Source organism: Ambystoma mexicanum, chromosome 11 (assembly GCF_040938575.1).
Source record: "Ambystoma mexicanum isolate Mex_15411 chromosome 11, UKY_AmexF1_1, whole genome shotgun sequence".
NCBI classification, from domain to species: Eukaryota; Metazoa; Chordata; class Amphibia; order Caudata; family Ambystomatidae; genus Ambystoma; species Ambystoma mexicanum.
Genome location: NC_090934.1, coordinates 1,246,606,660 through 1,246,625,481, shown reverse-complemented (window position 1 = coordinate 1,246,625,481; position 18,822 = coordinate 1,246,606,660). Strand labels below are relative to the sequence as shown.

The following is an 18,822-nucleotide window of genomic DNA, read 5'->3' as shown; positions in this document are numbered from 1 at the left end:
CTCCACCTGTGGTGATTCATTCCACCTGTGCAAGCTGCACTCCCCTTTGGGCGAGCACGTCCCGCACACAACGCTGCAATTCGACGAATGGCATCTTGCTATTGCAATCATGTATTTGTACCCGATGGCAGTGTAACATTGGTTGATATGTTCATTCGGCTATGGTCCCATTGTTTCACATACTATCTTTGCAGTCGCGAACAGACTTGTGAAGGGTCAGTGGAACGTAGTACTCGAGTAACGGTGGACCCTCATGCAACACTGTACCGAGCTTCACCGACGGGCGGGGCGTCCCATTTGTGAGTGAAGGCAGTTGCCATTTTCACACACAGCCGCACTAGATGGATTAATTTGTGATTTCAAGCGGCCACAGTTGCCTTTTCGACGTGATGTTGCAAATGAGGAATTCGAAGGGCGGCGCTTTCGGTTTTCAGCTAGCGGCGAGGAGATGCCCACAGGTCTGACTGCAAATATAACGTTCTATTGTTCAATGTCCTTGGGACAGGGGCCATGGCGAGGATGCAATGATTGATATGAATAGTTTGGGATGCGCAATAGCGACGTGGGCGATGAGGCCGGACGTTCCCAAATACATGTTACTTCACAACACTGGAATTATGGGCTGGGGCACAGTGGATTTTGCAGGCTGCATAACGCACAGACTCATGGAGACAGGCGTTTTCATTACGGGATGAGGGAATGATGTATGGATGCATGGACAGATGATTTGATACAGAGTTTGCCATGTACAGGGCTTCTTGGAATCTATCCGCCTCCCCTGCGCTATGTGATGCAGGGCTGCCATAGTGGGACCATCGTCTATCTGGCCTTGTTGAGCCCTCCCTGTCTCGACGCGCCTTCAGACACTTGTGTCTATGCACGTTACCAATCCCATCAGATGGATTCTGTTTTAACAGACGCATGCACAGGTACACTCGTTTGTGATAGTGTTTTCACCTCGATATAGATAGTTATGATTCGCAAGTGGTTTCTGGGTGGTGATGATCCTTTGGAGTGGGCTAGCATGCATATGGCTGTGGATTTGGTGTGATCATTGAAGTGAGTAATTCAAATGTAGTTCTGATGGCCATACTATTCTTTTTCATTTCATTTGGTTGACAGGTATCTCCTCCCCTTTTGCCACTGCCATCTGTATGCCACTCCTGCAGATGGATTTTACTCCCGACACCTGCTGCTTCGTGTTAATCAGTGGAGCAGCATTACGATCTTATGGGACGATCGCCAATGGGCCACATGCCCTTACGCAGTACTAGTGGCTAGGAGCAACATTTCGGCCTTTCAGCTGGACTAGTGCCTCCCTATTGGGAAGGCCCTGCGGTTCTAGGCGCTTCCATGTTGCCTTTTCGTACGGGAATGTAGCCCCTGTGTACCATGAAGGAACAGGGCGTCACACAAGAAGTAGCTGGTCATTTATTGCGAATGCAGCCCACAATAATGTAATATATTTTGGAGTTCATGGCCTAATGGCTGTATGGGCTTGGAGAATTTGTTGTGCATTAAATTTCTATTCTGATATGAACCGTGTAGCGTTCTTCTTTGCAAGTGATGTGGCATATTACTATTTGGGGAGCGATGTATTGTGAGGAGATCTGCATTGGGTTCCAGCTTCGGGGTATAGTTGCGTGGTACTGTGCTGGGCGCGTTTGCCTACGAAGCCCAGTGAGGTCAGGGATGAGGGCTGCCATTATAACTGTTTTGATGATGTCATGCTCAGGGGCGGGGGATTAGCTTTTGTGTAACAGATGCCGGTCAGCCAGTTGGATAGGTGGAATGATGTGATTATCGGAATATTGCTGGTCACAGGTGCCTGTGTTTGCGTGCGTTTCTTGGTGGGAGACTGAGGTCATGTCCATTTGTATGGCTTCTGTATTCGTGCCATCTGTGCCCTGCAGCTCCCATTGGGCCCTCTTGAGATTCATTTGTTCGTTGGCAGGCATGGATGACTAGTACATTTCACTGGTTGCATTGTGTGACTTCATTGCACCTACGGGGGGTTGTACAATGTGGCCAGGGAGCGGTGTACAAGCACTCAGTAGGGCCGTTTACGGTTGGTTCGCGATGCCGTACTTCTCACCATGGCGGAATGGTACTTTCCGCCGTGCTTGATGGCGTTAGGTGCATGTCCGCTAGGGTCGGAATTCGCGTACCGTTGCGCCATGGTGCTAATTACGGTTTGGCATGGCGCGCGCGCGCGTACTTGGTGCAGTTAGCGTTGGCATTCACTACGGTGTCGCTAATGGCATCGTACTTTGCGGTGACGGGTCATGATCGCACCGAGCGCTATTCGATGGCGGTATTGCATTTCCGCCATCGTTTTTCGATTTCCGCCAGGGTCGTAATGAGGCCCATTGTCAGGACAACGGTGTATAGGTAACAAAGTTAGCTAGATGTCATGACTGTAACCAAAATAATTACACTGGCAAACTGGAACACACAAGGTCATGTTCACCGCTTCAAGGAGAGTGCTAGTATAAGTGATATGTTTGATATTTTAATCCTGCAAGAAACTTGGTTTGTTAACCAGCCGGTGTGGGAAAATCATACTATTAATTTAATTCCGGCCACACTGAAAAGTAAAGGCCCCCCAACATCTGCCCTCATGATTGCCACAAAAAATAATACAGGCTTAATATTACAACTATGAGCTTCTCCGAACTCTCATTTGCAATTGGTGAAAATGATCTATCCTGGTGGTGTTATTGCCATAATCAATGTTTACAGAAACCCGGCTGCTTTGATAGATCATTGTCTCTTCAATGACCTGGAAGATCTGCTTAATGCTATAAACATCACCAATGATATTACAAATATCATTGTTGCAGGGGATCTGAACTTGCAATGCATATCTAGCCCCAAGAAGAAGAACAGTGTTGTTTGTGACAGATGGACTTCCCTTATGGACAGGTGGCAGTTGTATATGTTGAATGGTTTTGTTGAGGGAGATGTGCCTCCTGCCTCTACGTGGTCTCGTGGGAACAGCCATTCTATCATAGACTATGGCCCTCATTCCGACTCCGGCCTGGTGAAGGGAGTAATTACCGGTCTAGTCCGAGGTCGGCGGGACCGGTAATTCCCCATTCACCAGACCCACTCCCCATTCCCATTGAGCCCCTATAGGGCTCAATGGGAATGGGTAAGGTGCACATAACGGTACCGCAATTTGCAGTACCGTTATTTGCTCCCTGGTCACTTTGAGGTTCCCGCTAAGGCGGCCTGGTGAAACCAGGCAGCCTTAACGGGACCCGCAAAGGGACCTCGTAGTAGGGCGCAAAGGGATTACCGGCACCAGTGTCATTTCATCCCTTTGCGCCCACCTTGTAATGAGGGTCTATGTGTATGTTGATGCTGCTACCTATTCCAAAATTGTGAAGTTTGAAGTTGCCAAACGGCAGCATAGCGATCATGATATGCTTACATTACAATGCCAATTGCATATCCTAGGTGGTCAGGCTTTACAAATCCAATATTTTGGTTGTTTGCAAGTGAATAATGCCCGGACTCGTTTTTCCTGGACCAATAGCTCTTGATTGCCTTAATTAAAAAATCATTAAAACTTAAGTGATAAGGTATGACAACTTCGACACACATGGTGACAAGTACATTAATGTCCTACAGCTATTCAAAATTCAATCTTATGCGAATACAGGTCCTAGGTACGAGAAGAGACATGTATTCGATCTAGAATTACAAGAGCACAAAGGGAGCTGAGGGTACACAGAAGAGGAGTCCTGGCTAGATCTGCACAAGAAAGAACTGCCCTATTGAGAACATTAATATGTAAATATAACAACTGGCAACGAAGTAGAAAGATGCAACTTTATCAGACAGATGGAGAAGCAATGCTAACAGTTTTTAAAGACAAAAATTCAGCTCAAATATGGGGATTACTGAATATGGTGAATCACAATACACAACATTTGGTACAAATTAATGGAGTCACGACTGATCAGTGGATGCAATATTATACAAAGTTATATGCTTGTCCTCAGGGCACTGTGAAGAGATGTGCATTGGCTTCTAGTCCTCTTACCAGCTAAGCATTGAGGAGGAGGACATTTTTTGCGCTACATAATGAAGTCTAGTAACTCGAGAGCCGCTGGCCCAGATGGCTTGAGTAACAGAATGTTCAAGCAACATCCAGGACACTGGGTGATGATACTTGGCAATGTGTTTTGGTATGTTCTTGAGACCGGAATCATTCCTGAGTCATAGCGCCACTCAATAATCATCCCCATATTCAAGAAGGGCCACCGATCGAGTCCAGGTAACTATCGACCGATCGCCCTCCTTGATGCTCCAGGCAAGATATTTTAAAGATTTATTCTTAGAGACTTCAATCGGTGGGCTATTACAAATTTCAAGCGAAACCGTTTTCGAACGGGATTTGTGGCAGGGCTGGGTACAACAATTAACTTGCTAACCATCACAGCCATCCAACATCACCATTTCATTAGCGGTCAACTCCTATATATGGCTTTTGTAGACTTTCAGGCCGTGTTTGATTGGGTTTCTAGGGAGATATTGTTTGATAAGCTAAAAAGAGACACCTGTCCCGTAAGTTTGATTGCACTAATTCAAGCCTTACATACGAACACAAAGGTACAAGTAAGAACATCCTTGATGGGTGATTTAACCCCATTTATTGAGACCTTTCGTGGGCTGAGGCAGGGATGTATACTTGCTTCAGCCCTATTTAATTTTTTTATTGCAGATATGGGTGACGGGTTTGATGATATCAATAGTGATGTCCCCAAATTAAATGGACAGCAAATTCTAGCACTATTCTGTGCTGACGATCTTGTGCTAATGTCAAAGACATTGCAGAGTCTCCAACGTCTCCTAGATGCCCTGTCACCATATGTTGATTGAAATTTGCTAACAATTAATTTGAGAAAAATGAAACTTTTAATATGTGAAAATAAAAAGACATCTGGAAGACATATAGACTGGGTACTTCAGAATATAATCCTAGAGACTGTACAACAGTATATATATCTGGGCATATTAATTAGTAATACTAGAAATGATAAGCCGTATTTCATGAGTCTGGATGCAAAATTAGCTACAGGAATATCCGAATCCCTTGCTATACAAGTAACATATGGAAAGTTTTCACTTAGCCCGGTGATCAGGTTTTATATACAAAAATGTATACCAATATTGCTTTATGGAGCAGAAACAAAACCTATAATTGCAGAAACATTATTACAAAAATGTGAAGGTCAATATTGGAGACGCCTGTTGACACTTCCAAATTGTGTTCCAATTGCATGGATTCGGTACGAACTAGGACTGACTTCATTTTTTTTTTTTTTTTTATTTGTATATAATTGTATTACAATTTTTACAAATTCTGTCCAAATTTTTATATCCTTGTTTCCTGTTTTCCTTTGGGACTGTCCTGGAATTTTCTGTTCAATGGGATGTTTGAAAGCTCTCTGTTATTTCTTTTTCGTCCAGCTTCAATTTTTCCAAGAAGGTCGCTGTGGCCACCGTCAAAGATGCGGAATTGCCGCACATTAGCATATTCCACCAGGTTTCTTCGTTTGCCGTTTGATACCGATCTTTGAGTGGTTTGAGATGGATAGTTCGCATGGTTGCCGTTCCTGCGCAGTGAAGAAGAAGATGGCGTAGTGTTTCGGTTTCCCTCTGCTCACAATATCTACAGTTTTTGGTTGTCGACTGTTTTCTTCGAAAGAGAATCTCATTGGTTTTCAATATGTTTAGCCTTGCTCTCAAGAAAGTTGTTCTCAGTCGTTTGTCTGGGAACTTTTTTAGGTAATTTCTGACTTCATCTACTTTTTGGGTGTTCATAGTGTGATGTGTTGTAATTGTGAGTTCTTCTGTCTTATCTAAAGTCTCAATCCAGTCTTGTATTTTCAGTTTTTTCTTTACTTTTTCCGGGATCCGTTCTATTTCCCATTCAGAACATCCAATTTTTTCCGCTTGTTCCAATAGTCTGCTGTACCAACTTGATAGCATTGGGTTTGTTTCACTCTTCATCTCTTGATATATTATCTCCAGTATTTTAGGACGCGGCTGCCTTATGATTTTACCCAGGAATAGGAGACTGTTTCTTGTTACCAAAGATTCCAATGATTGGAGACTCAATTCGCATCGAATGATTGTCGCAGAAGTGGAATTTGGAAGATGTAGTACTCTCCGCCAAAATATACCTTCTAATTTAGCCCACAATGACTTTGGCAGGTATAGCATGGCCTCGGCTCCATAGGTCAAAGTTGGACCTACCTTTGCTCTATAGAAGTTTATTAATGGGAGGATTGAAAATTTCCCAAATTTTCTGTCCAAGGATATTGCCTGAGCTGCTAACATTTTTGTTTTGGAGATCAGATGCTCTTGCATAGATATTTCAATTTTGCTCGACGATAGTTTTACCCCTAAGTAGGTACAGCTTTTCACTATTTCCAGTGGCTCCGAGTTTGCGAACCATTTCTTTTTTTTTTTTGTTCTCGCAGGTTTTTCTAAGATCAGGATTTTTGTTTTAGATGTATTAAGTTCCAAGTCGTTTTTAGTCAGGTAGGCTGTGAGGCTGTCTATTTGTCTCTGTAGACCAATTGCTGTTTGATCTAGCAATAAGATGTCGTCTGCATACAGCAATCTTGTCACTTTTGAGTCGCCTATTTGAGGAGGAAATGATCTGGTGTCATTTTCGGGATCTGCAATGTCCGCCATGTAGGCCTTATATAGTGCCGGTGCCAGGGGGCAGCCTTGTTTCACCCCTCTGTTTGTTTTTATATTTTCCGACAACAAGCCTGCTTCATTGAGTCGAATTTTGATCGATGTTCCACTATATAGCGCTTTTACTTGAGCGAGAATGGCTGATGGACATTTTTGTTTCTCCAGTTTTTTCCATAGTTTTTTTCTGTTTACACGATCAAAAGCTTGCACCAGATCAATTGAAGCAATGAATATTGGTGGTTGCCCCTCGAAGACCTTTGATTTTAGTATGCTGGTCAGCATAATATTTACCGACGTTCCCAGGTTCTTCTCGAATCCTGATTGAAAGGGGTCAGTTGTTTTTGCCTCTTTTTGCCATATCTGAAGTTCGTCCAACAACAATGATCCGTAAAGTTTGCCGAGTACATCTAGAAGTGCAATTGGCCTGTAGTTTCTCGGATCGTCTCTTGGGCCCTTTTTGTAAATTGGGACGATGTTTGCAGTCTTCCATGTCTCCGGAATAGTTCTCGAAATCCTAGATCTCCTAAAGATTTCTGCTATTAATGGAGCCCAATTTTCTGGGTCCTGCTTCAGAATGGCGTTGGAGATGCCATCCGGTCCGGGGGCCCAAGAGTTGTTCAGTTTCTTAATCTTAGACAAAATGTCCTTCTCTGAGCATACTATCCAGTTGACCTCTTCTTGGATAATCGATGTTACTTCTCCTGGAGTGGGGTCATTGTATAGGTCAGTGAAATGGTCACTCCATTTTTCTTCTGCGACACTGTTTGTAGTTCTTGCGTCCATGGGCGAGATTTTATGTTTTACGATTGTCCAAAAATCTCTTGAATTCCTTTTACAAACTGCTCTCAACATGTTCTCTGCGTCCGTCTGGTATAATTTCCATCGTGTCGCTTGTAGCCAGGATTTATACAATTTTTTAGTTTTGGATGCCAGGTCTACGTTAGTTTGTGTTGGATTTGTTCGTGCAAGCCGAATCACCTTTCTTAGATTTGATTTCTTTGCTCTCAATTCCTCATTGTGAGTATGTAAATGAGTTTTATCATCTACTCTTTTACGTCGTGGATGGAGATAAGGGATCAAGAGAGGCGTGTAATCCAAGTTTGCTTTCAATGTATTTAAGGTCGTTTGTCCATTATAGGCTGCCGTGATGGAAGTTATGCCTTCTGTTGTAATTTTCAATCGGTTTCCTTGTTGGTTTAGTTCCAGATTTTTCGACATTGTCACCGGCACCTTTTTTTTTGCTGGCCATGTTACGGTTAGTAAATTATGATCACTAGCCGTGGTCTTCACTACCTTGAAGCTTGTGGTTAGGAAATATAATTCTTTAGAGGCAAAGATGTAGTCAATTGTACTTCTTTTGCCCGCACTTTCCCATGTTGGAATTCTGGATTTGGCTGAATCAAGGGAGTTTAAATTGTACAAATCCCTGGAGTCCATCAGTTTGACCCATGCTGCACCTCTCGTTGTTGATTGAGTGTTGCTCGTGTTGTGCGTTGGTCTTTCTTTCTCCGATACCGGGCAAGAGGCGTTTAAGTCGCCACATATCAGGATGTGGTCCATATCATACATCTCTGTTGTATCTGTAAGGATTTTTTCCACCTTATTTAGAAAGTTTTTTGTCTTTGTTATTGACGGATTCCAGTAGATGTTTAGTACCAGGATAAGCTCCTGCCTTGGTTTTTTTTTTTGCCGGGGGTCCTCTTTATTCCATTCCAGCAATGTCGCCTGAATTGTCAGGGATGATATCAGGTTATGAACTATTCTAAGCACTCCGCCAGTTTTTACAGCTGTCAACAAGCCTGAAGTAGGACGTCCTCGTGTTCCTTTTTGTGCCGGCGAGAGTGATACTTCAAAACCATCCAGGCTCGGTTGAGATAATAACCAGGTCTCCTGCAAAGTTATAAGGTCAAAAAGGCCCAGGTTGACATCTCCTGAATGAGTCAGGTGAATGTGGCCTCTTGTGTTCCAGGAGCCGAGAATGATGTTTTGATCCGGTTCTTTGCCCTCGTGTAGCTCCTTTAACGTCTCTCCAACAAAATTGTCAGATTGACGATTTGATTGCTATTTCCTCACGTATTTTGTTAGTGCTGTAGAAATCCATGCCCATTTGTTGGTGTTTTTTTCTATTTCTTGCGTCTGGATCTGTGTTGATGTGTTTCTACATGTGATACGTTTATCTTTTTCTCTGCCGGACTGTGTCAGAAACGGCCCTTTCGGGTATTTTGGGGGTAGTCTTTGTGATTTCTTATCATTTTGTATCCGGTTGTCTTGGGCTGAAGAATTTTCTTTGATCTTGTCTCTTTCTTTGTCCTTTTTCTTTCTTAAGTCACTTTGATCTAATGTTTCTCGTGGTTTTCGACGTTCATGTTCTTCCTTTTGCTCTTCTCTTTCCGGTGTATAGTTGTGTTTTCTCTTTGTTCTTGTTCGTCTTTCGGTTACAGGCGTTGTCTTCCATGTTTCTTTTGCGTTTGTCCCGTGTTTACATTTTTCTTTTGTGTCATACTCATCCTCTCTTCTGTGCCCTCTTTCTTCTGCAGTTGTTTCTCTTAAGGTATACCCTCTTTTGGCTAAATCTCCTGCCACAGACAACAGCAGTTTCTTCACTGTATGCGATGTAATATGGAGGAAGATACTGTCCGTTCTAGTTTTATGTGCGAATTCCACTATGTTTAGGTCGACACTTTTGATTTGATCTCCCTTCTGTACTTTTTGTAGTAATCTCATGGTTGCTCTCCTGTTTAATAAAAGTTTTTCTCCCTTTTTGTCACTTTTTTCTAGTTTCAAGGTACGTGATGAATTGCTCTTGTGAGTGAAAATTGTTGATGTCCGGGTGGAGTTAGACTGTGTAAGGTGATCCGAAGGTCTTCTGTTTGATCTCTTATTTCTTTCTGAGTGTCTCTCACTTGAGCTCGTTTTTTCTCTTCTTTTATTTCGATTTTCTGGTGTTTTTGTCCTTTTTCTATATGGAGAAGTTTCTGGTTTGTATTGTCGAGCATTTTTGTTATATTGAAAGTGTTGTTTGTGGCGTGTTCCGCTGTTCGGCGTGTATCCGGCCCATTCTCTCACGTGCTTTTCCTTTGTGTTCTGTGCAGGGCCATCCCTGACTTTTTCGTGTTCAATTTTGTTTATCTTTGTGTTGGCCACTCGGAACAACGTTTTCCTTTCTGGGGTTATCCGACTTCTTCTGTAGCTTAAGTCATCTGTTTTATTTATTTCTTTTTCAGGTGCTTTTGGTTGTATCTGCTTGTGATTGACCCTTTGTTCTGTTATTGGTAAGGTATCTTCCATAAATGACACCTTTCTTTTTTTTTTAATTGGACGAGGAATTTCTGACTCTGAGTTTTCAATCGAATATGTACTCAGGTCCAACAGATTTGACGGGCTCTCCTCCACCCGTTTGTGATTTGCGTTCATGTTTATCTCTTGTAATTCGCTTTCTACATTTTTGGTTTTTTGGGATATCCCAGCTATCCATTTGGAAATACTCAAATTTGCGTTTTTTTCTGTGTTTTGTTTCTCCTGTACTTTTGACCCTGTAGTGCTCAGTTTATCTTTTTGACTTGAACTGATTTTTGAGATCTTCTGTTTCTGGGATTGAGGGTTATTTTCATTTTGATCCCTCGTTTGCTGAGTTTCTTTGTGTCCCGCTTTTAGTTTTTTTTCCATTTTCTTTAAGTTCGTGTCGTTTTCTTTAGTTGGTGTCAGATCACAATTGGTATCTGCTGAGGTTTCTATTAGTTCCTCTTCGTAACTATTTTGTCTGGTCTCCCTCTGGTCAGTTTGGGAATAAGAGGATACTGCTTTTTTTTAAACTGAAACACCTCAGTTTTATCCGTCATGGTGCCTTGTTCCTTTGTGGAGGCTTTCCAGGCCTCCAACGTTGTTATGTATCCTTCCAAGTGAGTTAACTTCATATTGCATGCTGCTAGTACTGAAGTGTGATCTTTAAGTGTTTCATTTATTGTTTCGTACAATTTCCCAAAAGGTGCCAGAGCAATGGTCATGGCTGACATTACAGGTAAAATGTCCGAGTTTTTAACTGGTGAGTTTTTTTCTTTTTTTTTCAATGGGGTTCCAATTTCGATTTTTGCTTTCTGTGGCGTTGATAACAAAACTCGTAAGGCGTCTGTCGAGATGTCCAACTTTTTATGTTGCGGCGAGCACTTCTCGCCTATAGTATTCTCTCTTTGTTTTAGCATTTTTTTATAGTTCAAAATTGCTTCTGCCAATTTTATTTCTTCTTGATTCCACATATGGCTTGGTTTTGGCTTTATCAAGTCTTCCATTTTCTTATCCTTTTTCGTATTTTTATTTTCGTTGTCTATAAACTCAATAGTTTTTTCCACTGGTTTGTCTGGCTTTGTGTACCCCACTTTTTGATTTTCGTTATTTGTTACCTCTGATGATTCCCTGGCTTTATTGTTTCCTTCTGTCTGAATAGAGTTTGATATGTCTTCCTGTTTTTTTTCGATATCCTTTTCTGATGTTACTATTTTCAGTATTGATTTGTTTTTATCTTTCTCGTGCTCCTGAGGTCTATTCTCTGTAGTTTTCTTATCTATGCCAGTTTTAGTTGTTTCTGTCCTTTGGCATGCAGGAGGTTGGCTTGGGTGCCAACGTATGTGTGGTAGTAGGACTCCTCCCTCTGTCGACTTTTCTATCTTCAGTGGGTTTAATTTTATTTCTTTGGGGCGATGGTGGAATTCCTGCCAAGATTTCTAAATCGGAAAGCTCAAAACGGTTTACAGTCGGAGGCTTCCCCAGTTTTTCAAAGAATCTTCCAATCGGGTTATTTGACGGTATTAACGGTTTTCCCGTTTTTTTCGTTTGTGGCTTTGGTGGAAATCTATTTTTCGGAGTCGACGCCTCAGTGGGATTGTATTTTTCCCCTCCTAGTCTTTTTGTTTGTTGGTCCATTAAAAGTTCATTATCTTTGTGACTAGAAAGTATTTGTGTTTCTTTTCCTTTTAAGTTATCCTCAAGTAACTGTTTTGTTACTGGTTGATGAGGCTCTTCTTCTTGTTTCTCTAGTTGTAAATAAGTATGTGTTTTTGCCCAGTTATGTTCTCTCAGGATATTTAATTCATCCATATCTTCTCCTTCCTGTTCCTCCGAGTATGATAGGGTAATGTTCTGACAGCTCGCATCTCTGGGCTCTGATTGATTCCATTCCGGGCTGGGTAGGTCAGATCTCACTATCACTGGATGAAGGTCACTTTCGCATGTTTGAAGATCTTGTGGATCTGGCCTCTTGTTTGTCTTTCTCACCTCGATCTCTGTATTCTTTTGTGTGTTTTCATTTGTACTGGTTAAATTTGTAGCTTTGCACTTCTTCGCTGTACCACCAGATGGTGTCTCCTCAATCCGCACGGCAGCGGGCCCGTGGGCTCCGCTCTCCAAGAGCTCCACGCTCAGCCCTGAAACCGCTCGTGCGGGCTCTTCTTCCATGACAATTTTTCTTTGCTCTCTCAGCAAGTCCTCCGGTGGTGTCTCTTCCTTTTTCTGCACGGTGGAGGGCCCGCGAGCTCCGTTCCCCAAGAGCTCCGCGCTCAGCCCTAAAACCACTCGTGCAGACACCTTGCTCCTATCTGTGACTTTGCACTCCTTCGCCCCGCCCTCGGCAGGCACCATCTCTCCCTGCATAGTGGTGGGCTCGCTAGCTCCGCTCCCCGCAGGCTCCGCACTGGGCTCTGGAGCCACTCGTTCCAGGTTGGCCTCGATTCCTCTCTCCCTCACCCCACAACAGTCTCTCACATCACTACCGCTGCCCGACACACCTTTTCCCCATTCCTCCTGAGCGGGAGACGGCGGAACCCGCCCCGGTCTCTCTGGGAACACCTCCCCTTCATCATCGCCCGCCTCGCCTCGCAGAGACCGAGACTGGGGCACCCGCCTCTCCCAGCTCTGCGGCCGCTCACGTCCCTCGCATCCAGGCTCCGAATTCATCTCCTCTCTCCAAGGTGAGACATATTGGTGGGGGGATCTGAGGGGGGTATTGAAGGAGAGGCTGTGCTGATTTTCGAGGTTAAGGTTTCAGTCGTTTTCTTTAGTGGTTTTTTTCTTGTTTCGCTCAACACTGTTTCTTTTATATTTTGTGCGCTGCTCCTTAACACGCGGCCCATTTCTTCATGTTCTTTTAACCGTGGGTTGTTGCCCCCAGTGGTGTCATCCATGGTGTCGCAAAACTCTCCTCTAGATGATTTTTTTATTTGTTTCTTGAACAGTGGGTCAATAGAGATGTATTGTAATGAGGGAGGAGCGGTAGGGTGGATATCCGTTTTTTTGTCCATTCCTGACAAAGGGTACCAACACTTTGTTTAATCCTTTTCAAAGTTGCTGTATGTTGACTTTATGCAGTCTCAGTACCCAGTGTTCCAGCGCTCCAGCGGCCAGACTGCCAGACTGCACCTCCTCGCAGCTCTCCACGGCCGCTCCGCGGCCAAAATGGGTTTTTAAGCCCTTGTAGCAGTAAACACTGTAGACAGACTTCCACTGCAAACAGGAAAAAAAAAAGATCAGAGTTTCCTGCCAGACTGCACCTCCTCGCAGCTCTCCGCGGCCGCTCCGCGGCCAAAATGGGTTTTTAAGCCCTTGTAGCAGTAAACACTGTAGACAGACTTCCACTGCAAACAGGAAAAAAAAAAGATCAGAGTTTCCTGCCAGACTGCACCTCCTCGCAGCTCTCCGCGGCCGCTCCGCGGCCAAAATGGGTTTTTAAGCCCTTGTAGCAGTAAACACTGTAGACAGACTTCCACCTGTCTACTCTCCGTGGCTCACAGTACTTCATTGTATTATAGATGACTTGTTATATCACTGTTCAGGAAGTGTCTACTAACACCAGATTCGAAAAATGCTGATAAGTATATTGTCTAAGTATATGTTTGAATCAACTCACATTTTTGTTAAGAAATAGATGGAGTTGGTTGTTCATACTTTGGCGAGAGAAGAAATCTCGATTAAGACTCTTTTATAGAATCCAAACAAGGCAAAAACTAAGCTTTTCCAACAAGATTGGATTCACACTAGAAATACATGCCTGAAATATATGCCTGAAATACAATGATTTTAAAAATAATCCATTTACTGATAAGAAATACAGCACTCTCAAACCATACATGATGCAATCACTGTCAGCATTACATAGGCTTGATTTTCTTAGATTAAGATTCAATCTATGGCCAACGAGAGATATTTTAAATAGATGTGGGCAAATTGAGAATTGTATAAATCTTTGTCGATTTTGTACGCAAAAGGAGAGCAAAGAAACCTTGCATCATTTGGTCATAGATTGTATGATGTTACACAAATTATGCACACTGCACTTTCGAAAAATGAAATGGGAGTATCGAACTGTCACCTATGAGCAATTGTGGCGAATTCTCTTCGCATGCCAGCGGACCATACATCGATTTGCTGTTCTTAACTTTTTATATGCGTTGAAATTGAATGACTAATGATGCAAAAATGGTTTTATAGACTGTGAGTAGAATTTTACATGTACACACATGAGTTTACTTTATTACCGATTTTTAATTGTGTTATTATTGATTGTATATTATAAAGAATTATATATTGTAAGAATGAAATTCAATTTTTTGTTTAAATAAATTGTAAAGTTGATTTATCAGCTAAGCCAATAAAAAAATAAAAAAATAAACTGTATCCTCATGCTGAAGAATCCAGAGATTGTGCTACGCTCGAGTGAACTGCCTTGTCCCGTGCTGAAAATGTGGGGAAGGGAGGCCAACGGCCTGAACATTCTGACATGTCATTTTTGTGAACACTTCTTTCTTTTTTTATAAATACTACACCCACACTATTTGTATATAGAGGTAAGGAAACCTGAGGGTATTCTCCCAAGTAGATCTCAGGAATCCCTTATTTACCCTTCTCAATTTACCAAATCCCCTAGGACAAAGAATATCATTCCCCATGTCACTTCCCCAAACCCCTTTTCCGACACAAACACTTTCTCCTGACACGAAAGACAATGAACTAACACTAAAGCTGTTTACCTGACATGGCCCAACCCAAGGTTCAGGCAAAGTCAGGCCATTGACCAGAATCACACACACCTGAAGGCTGTTTCCCATCCCCACAGGGATACATGGTGGAGCACAAGAGCACAATAGGAGCAAGCTAGACCACACGACAAGACAGCTATCCAGACACGGCAGTTCAAGAGGAGGGGAAAGGCGACGAGAACCGGAGGAGTGACAAGAAGAGCAGCGACCTTGCCCTTTCCGACGCAGACCCGCAAAGCCTCGGTGGGAGGAATCATAAGACTGCGAACAATAGCCAGAGTTTGTTGCAGCAGATGTAAACGGTACACAGAGCATACCTACCTGATAAGCAGGGCAGAGAAAGACACCTGCTACCGTGGTACCATCCTTTACTCCAGATACAAGGAAAGCCAAGTGGTTCATCACAGCCTCTGAGTCAAGGGTAGAACCGATAAGAAACCGAACTGTATTGAATGAAAGTCACAAAGTGGCACATTGAAGAACTTTCAAAGAACTGTAAACTGTTAAGGGAAAAACCAGCTGCAGAGAGGCCCGACACCACGTGGGTGCTCACCCAAAAGACTCTGGGCAATCCCGCTTTGAATGAAACTACAAATACCAGAAGGCCCTAGGAGAGCCGCGAGAAAAAGGTCAAAGGGATCCTACAGGGGTCTAGCAAAATCCCCGTACAGAAAAAAGTCTTCGACCGACAAACCATTGAGAACGCAAGAGAAGTGAATCTCACATCAAGAGAAAGTAAAAGGAATTGTTAAGTGGCAAGAGTGAACCAGGCGGAGGGATGCCAATAAAGAGGGCCAAGCCTACAGTCCCAACGAACAGTGTGTTGACAAAAGAGGGATGTCCACAGTGAACTATTTACAAAGGCAATGAGATTTGTGAAACATGGTTTAAAAGACATTAAGACTCCTGAACGTAACAGGGGAAACTATTTGTAAAAAGCTGTAATGAACCAGACGGAGTGAGGTGAAAAGTCGAGAAGGTCTGAGCCCGGAAGAGGGGGATCCAAGGGTGAAAAATCATCACCACTACGACACGTGAACACAACTGAGAAATCTTTTTGAATGTAAGCCAAAGTAAACCAGACTGAGGGAGGCTGATATTCGAAAAGGGTCTGAGCCAGGAAGACAGTGACCCAGGGGTGAAGAATCATCCCCTCAAGTGCAAGTGCAAAGGAACCTTTGTTGTTTGTTATTTTGAACCTATCAGGCCATCGGAAACAAGAGAGTTAACCACCGAAGGGCCTGCTATAGCTGAAAACTGTTTGTTGATCTAAGCCCGGAAGAAGGGGATCCAGGGGTGAAAAGACATCCCCCAACGTACATTTGAAAGGAACTTTTTGTTTGTTGTTTTGGAGCCTATTTGGTTCTCGGAGGCAAGAAACATTTTGTAGAAAAGAGACTTAAACCACTGAAGGTCCTGATACCTAAAGCGGAGCTGTCATCTTGTGCTGGGAAAGCTCGAGTGTGTGCTGTGCTTAGGAGACCCACCCAGTACCATGCTCAAAACGTGGGGAAGGGAGACCCCCTTCTACCACATCCTGAATTTTCATTTGTAAACACTTCTTTCTTTCTTGTGAACCCTCTCCCACACTCTTTTTGTTATTTAGTTGTAAGGATTGGCAATAGTCTTTTTTAGTATAGGCCCATTTTTATTTTGACAAGACGTCACTAGGACTGCCTTATTATTATTTGATGGTCGTAGCTTGCTCCCATCTTAGATTTAAGTTTAGATAGGCATTTATTATACCCTTGTTGAAGTTCAATAAAATCCTTGAACTGTGGTCACTTGTGTCTGTCCTACTGCTGATACCATGCCTTCCTTATATGTGGTGTCAGAACTGGAATGTGACTAATTTGATAAAAATTGAGAATCCACGCTGATAATTGTTGTACCACAAGAAGGGGAAAATACAATCGTTGAACTCCTTGACTCTGACCGTGTATCCATTGCTAAGGAGATTTTGCTCTCTCAACTGCACATCCCAAAGGGTCAACAAGACTTGTTTTTCAAAACCCACGTTTTATTAGACACACCCGCACTCTCTAATTACAATATCCAACAGTGGAAAAGAAAAATATTAAAAGCCTGGTCAGCCTACACATTTTATTAGACCTAGTGCCCTAAACCACCCCCAAACCTTTTTTGATACCCAGTTACCATCAGCCCTGGGTCTATCAGGGTTGGAGACCAATCTATTTAAGTAATTTCCTTGGGCAGAATCAGGCTCAGAAGAGTCAGACGATTTCGAAACCTTATCCGAACGAGTCGAGACCTGGTTTTTTTTCAATTCAGAAAAAAACACTGAAGGAACCCTTCCCCTACCGGAGGAAATGGCGGACCTAGCCGCAGTCATGGCCCAGTTGGCTGCCCATCAAATTCGGGCTGAAGCTAGGCTTCAAGAAAACTTGCCAAAATTGGTTGAGTTGCAGCCCAGACGCCTAATACCCCAGGGGATACTTCAACCATACCTAGAAGGAGAAGACCTAGGGAACTTCTTTCTGAATTTTGAACGATCAGCCGAGCAGTTAGGATGGGAAGAAAATCTGAAGAGATGTTACTTAGGGCCCCTGTTAAAAGGTAAACTATAGACTGCCTACCAACTACTTAATCTTGCCCAGGGATCAACCTTTACATCCATAAAAGAAAGGCCATTGAAAACAGTAGGCAAAACCTGTAAATTCTATCGGCAAAAATGTAGGGACATTAGATTAAATCCTGGAGAAAACCCCCTTTAAATGGGGGAACGTGTTAAAAATACCATTGCTCTGTGGATTAATAACAAAACAATGGAAGAATTGATAGAAATTATGACTTTAGAACAATTTACCAATCCTTTACCCCCTTTTTTGCAAAAAGCAGTATTAAAATTAAATTGACCTACCATAGCCATGGCCATTGAGACTGGCCAAAATCAATCGGCTGCAGCCAAACACTTCCACTCGGTACAAAGAGGTCAGGAATGAAAAGATTACAAACCTATTCACCGACCCCAACACCAAGTAGTAGACAAACAAGGAGGGTCATATAAAATCAAAAAAATGATACTGTAGGAAAGAATAGAAGGTAAAAGACCTGACCCTGAAAATAAAAAAGTGAGTAAAAGGGAGGAACCTAAAGGAAGCAGACCACCTCCCCTATCTGCTTTTCATGTAGAGAAACCGGTCACCTGGTCAGACACTGCCCAAAAACCTCGAGAGAAGAACCTATGGAAATAGGCTGTTTAAAGAGAAGAGGATCTGGAAACCTTCAGCATAAGTTTGTGTCAGTATTCGGCTGACTTCACATATAAAAAGACCTGGGTAAATGGGAGACAAGTGAAAGACCTAATTGACTTGGGTAGCAAGCAAACCGCCATAAGAGCCAACTTGGTCACCACAACGGATCTCGAAAACGCCACCCTAGTTAGAGTTACATGTGTACACAGGGAATTTACCCTAAGACAACCGTAAACCTTACCATGAGGGGCGAGTCATGTCCAATATCTTCAGCCATTATTCCTGAACTCCACGAAGAAGTCATTGTAGATTGAGACTTCCCTCCGTTTTCCACTCTCTTGCAGGAAACCCCATCTTCTTATAGAGAATTTTCACCCCAGGACTGCTGGCATTCTAATTACTATTCCCAAAACTCCCCAAGATGGGATTGGGAAGAAACAAAACTCCATGACCCTCCCACAAGACCTAGAAAACCCATAGGATTATAGTTATATGCAAGAGTCCTTGGATACATCTCATCAATGTTCTTTCCTAGGTTGTAAAAGTGAAGAACCTGGACAAATACCAGTTATATCCACCTCTCATAGGGTAAGGGTGTGTGCAAAACCTGAAGGTATCCCACCCGCTAGTCCCCAGGGATCTGTCATGCAGGTGGCCAGGACACAGACATCGCTTTTGTATCCAGTTCCTGGAGGTGGACAAGTGTGGGAAGATCACATGGATGAGGGATCGTCAGGGAGTGGAAGTGGGACACCGGACGGCGAGACGTGGTATCCCCTTCCCTGTAACACCTTTTCCCCATCCTACCAGGTAGGATACAGGAACTCAACCCCCCCTTTCCCGACACAAACCCTTTCTCACTG

At 43.1% G+C, this 18,822-nt stretch overlaps 1 protein-coding gene across 1 annotated transcript; it reads right to left on the bottom strand.

Moving 5' to 3' along the window:
• Nucleotides 1-8,781: 8,781 nt before the first annotated feature.
• LOC138505130 (DNA ligase 1-like) lies at nucleotides 8,782-10,386 on the bottom strand. The gene has a single exon (XM_069625422.1). It carries the CDS (start codon nucleotides 10,384-10,386, stop codon nucleotides 8,782-8,784), a length of 1,605 nt encoding a protein of 534 aa, XP_069481523.1.
• Between the last annotated feature and the right edge of the window lie 8,436 nt (nucleotides 10,387-18,822).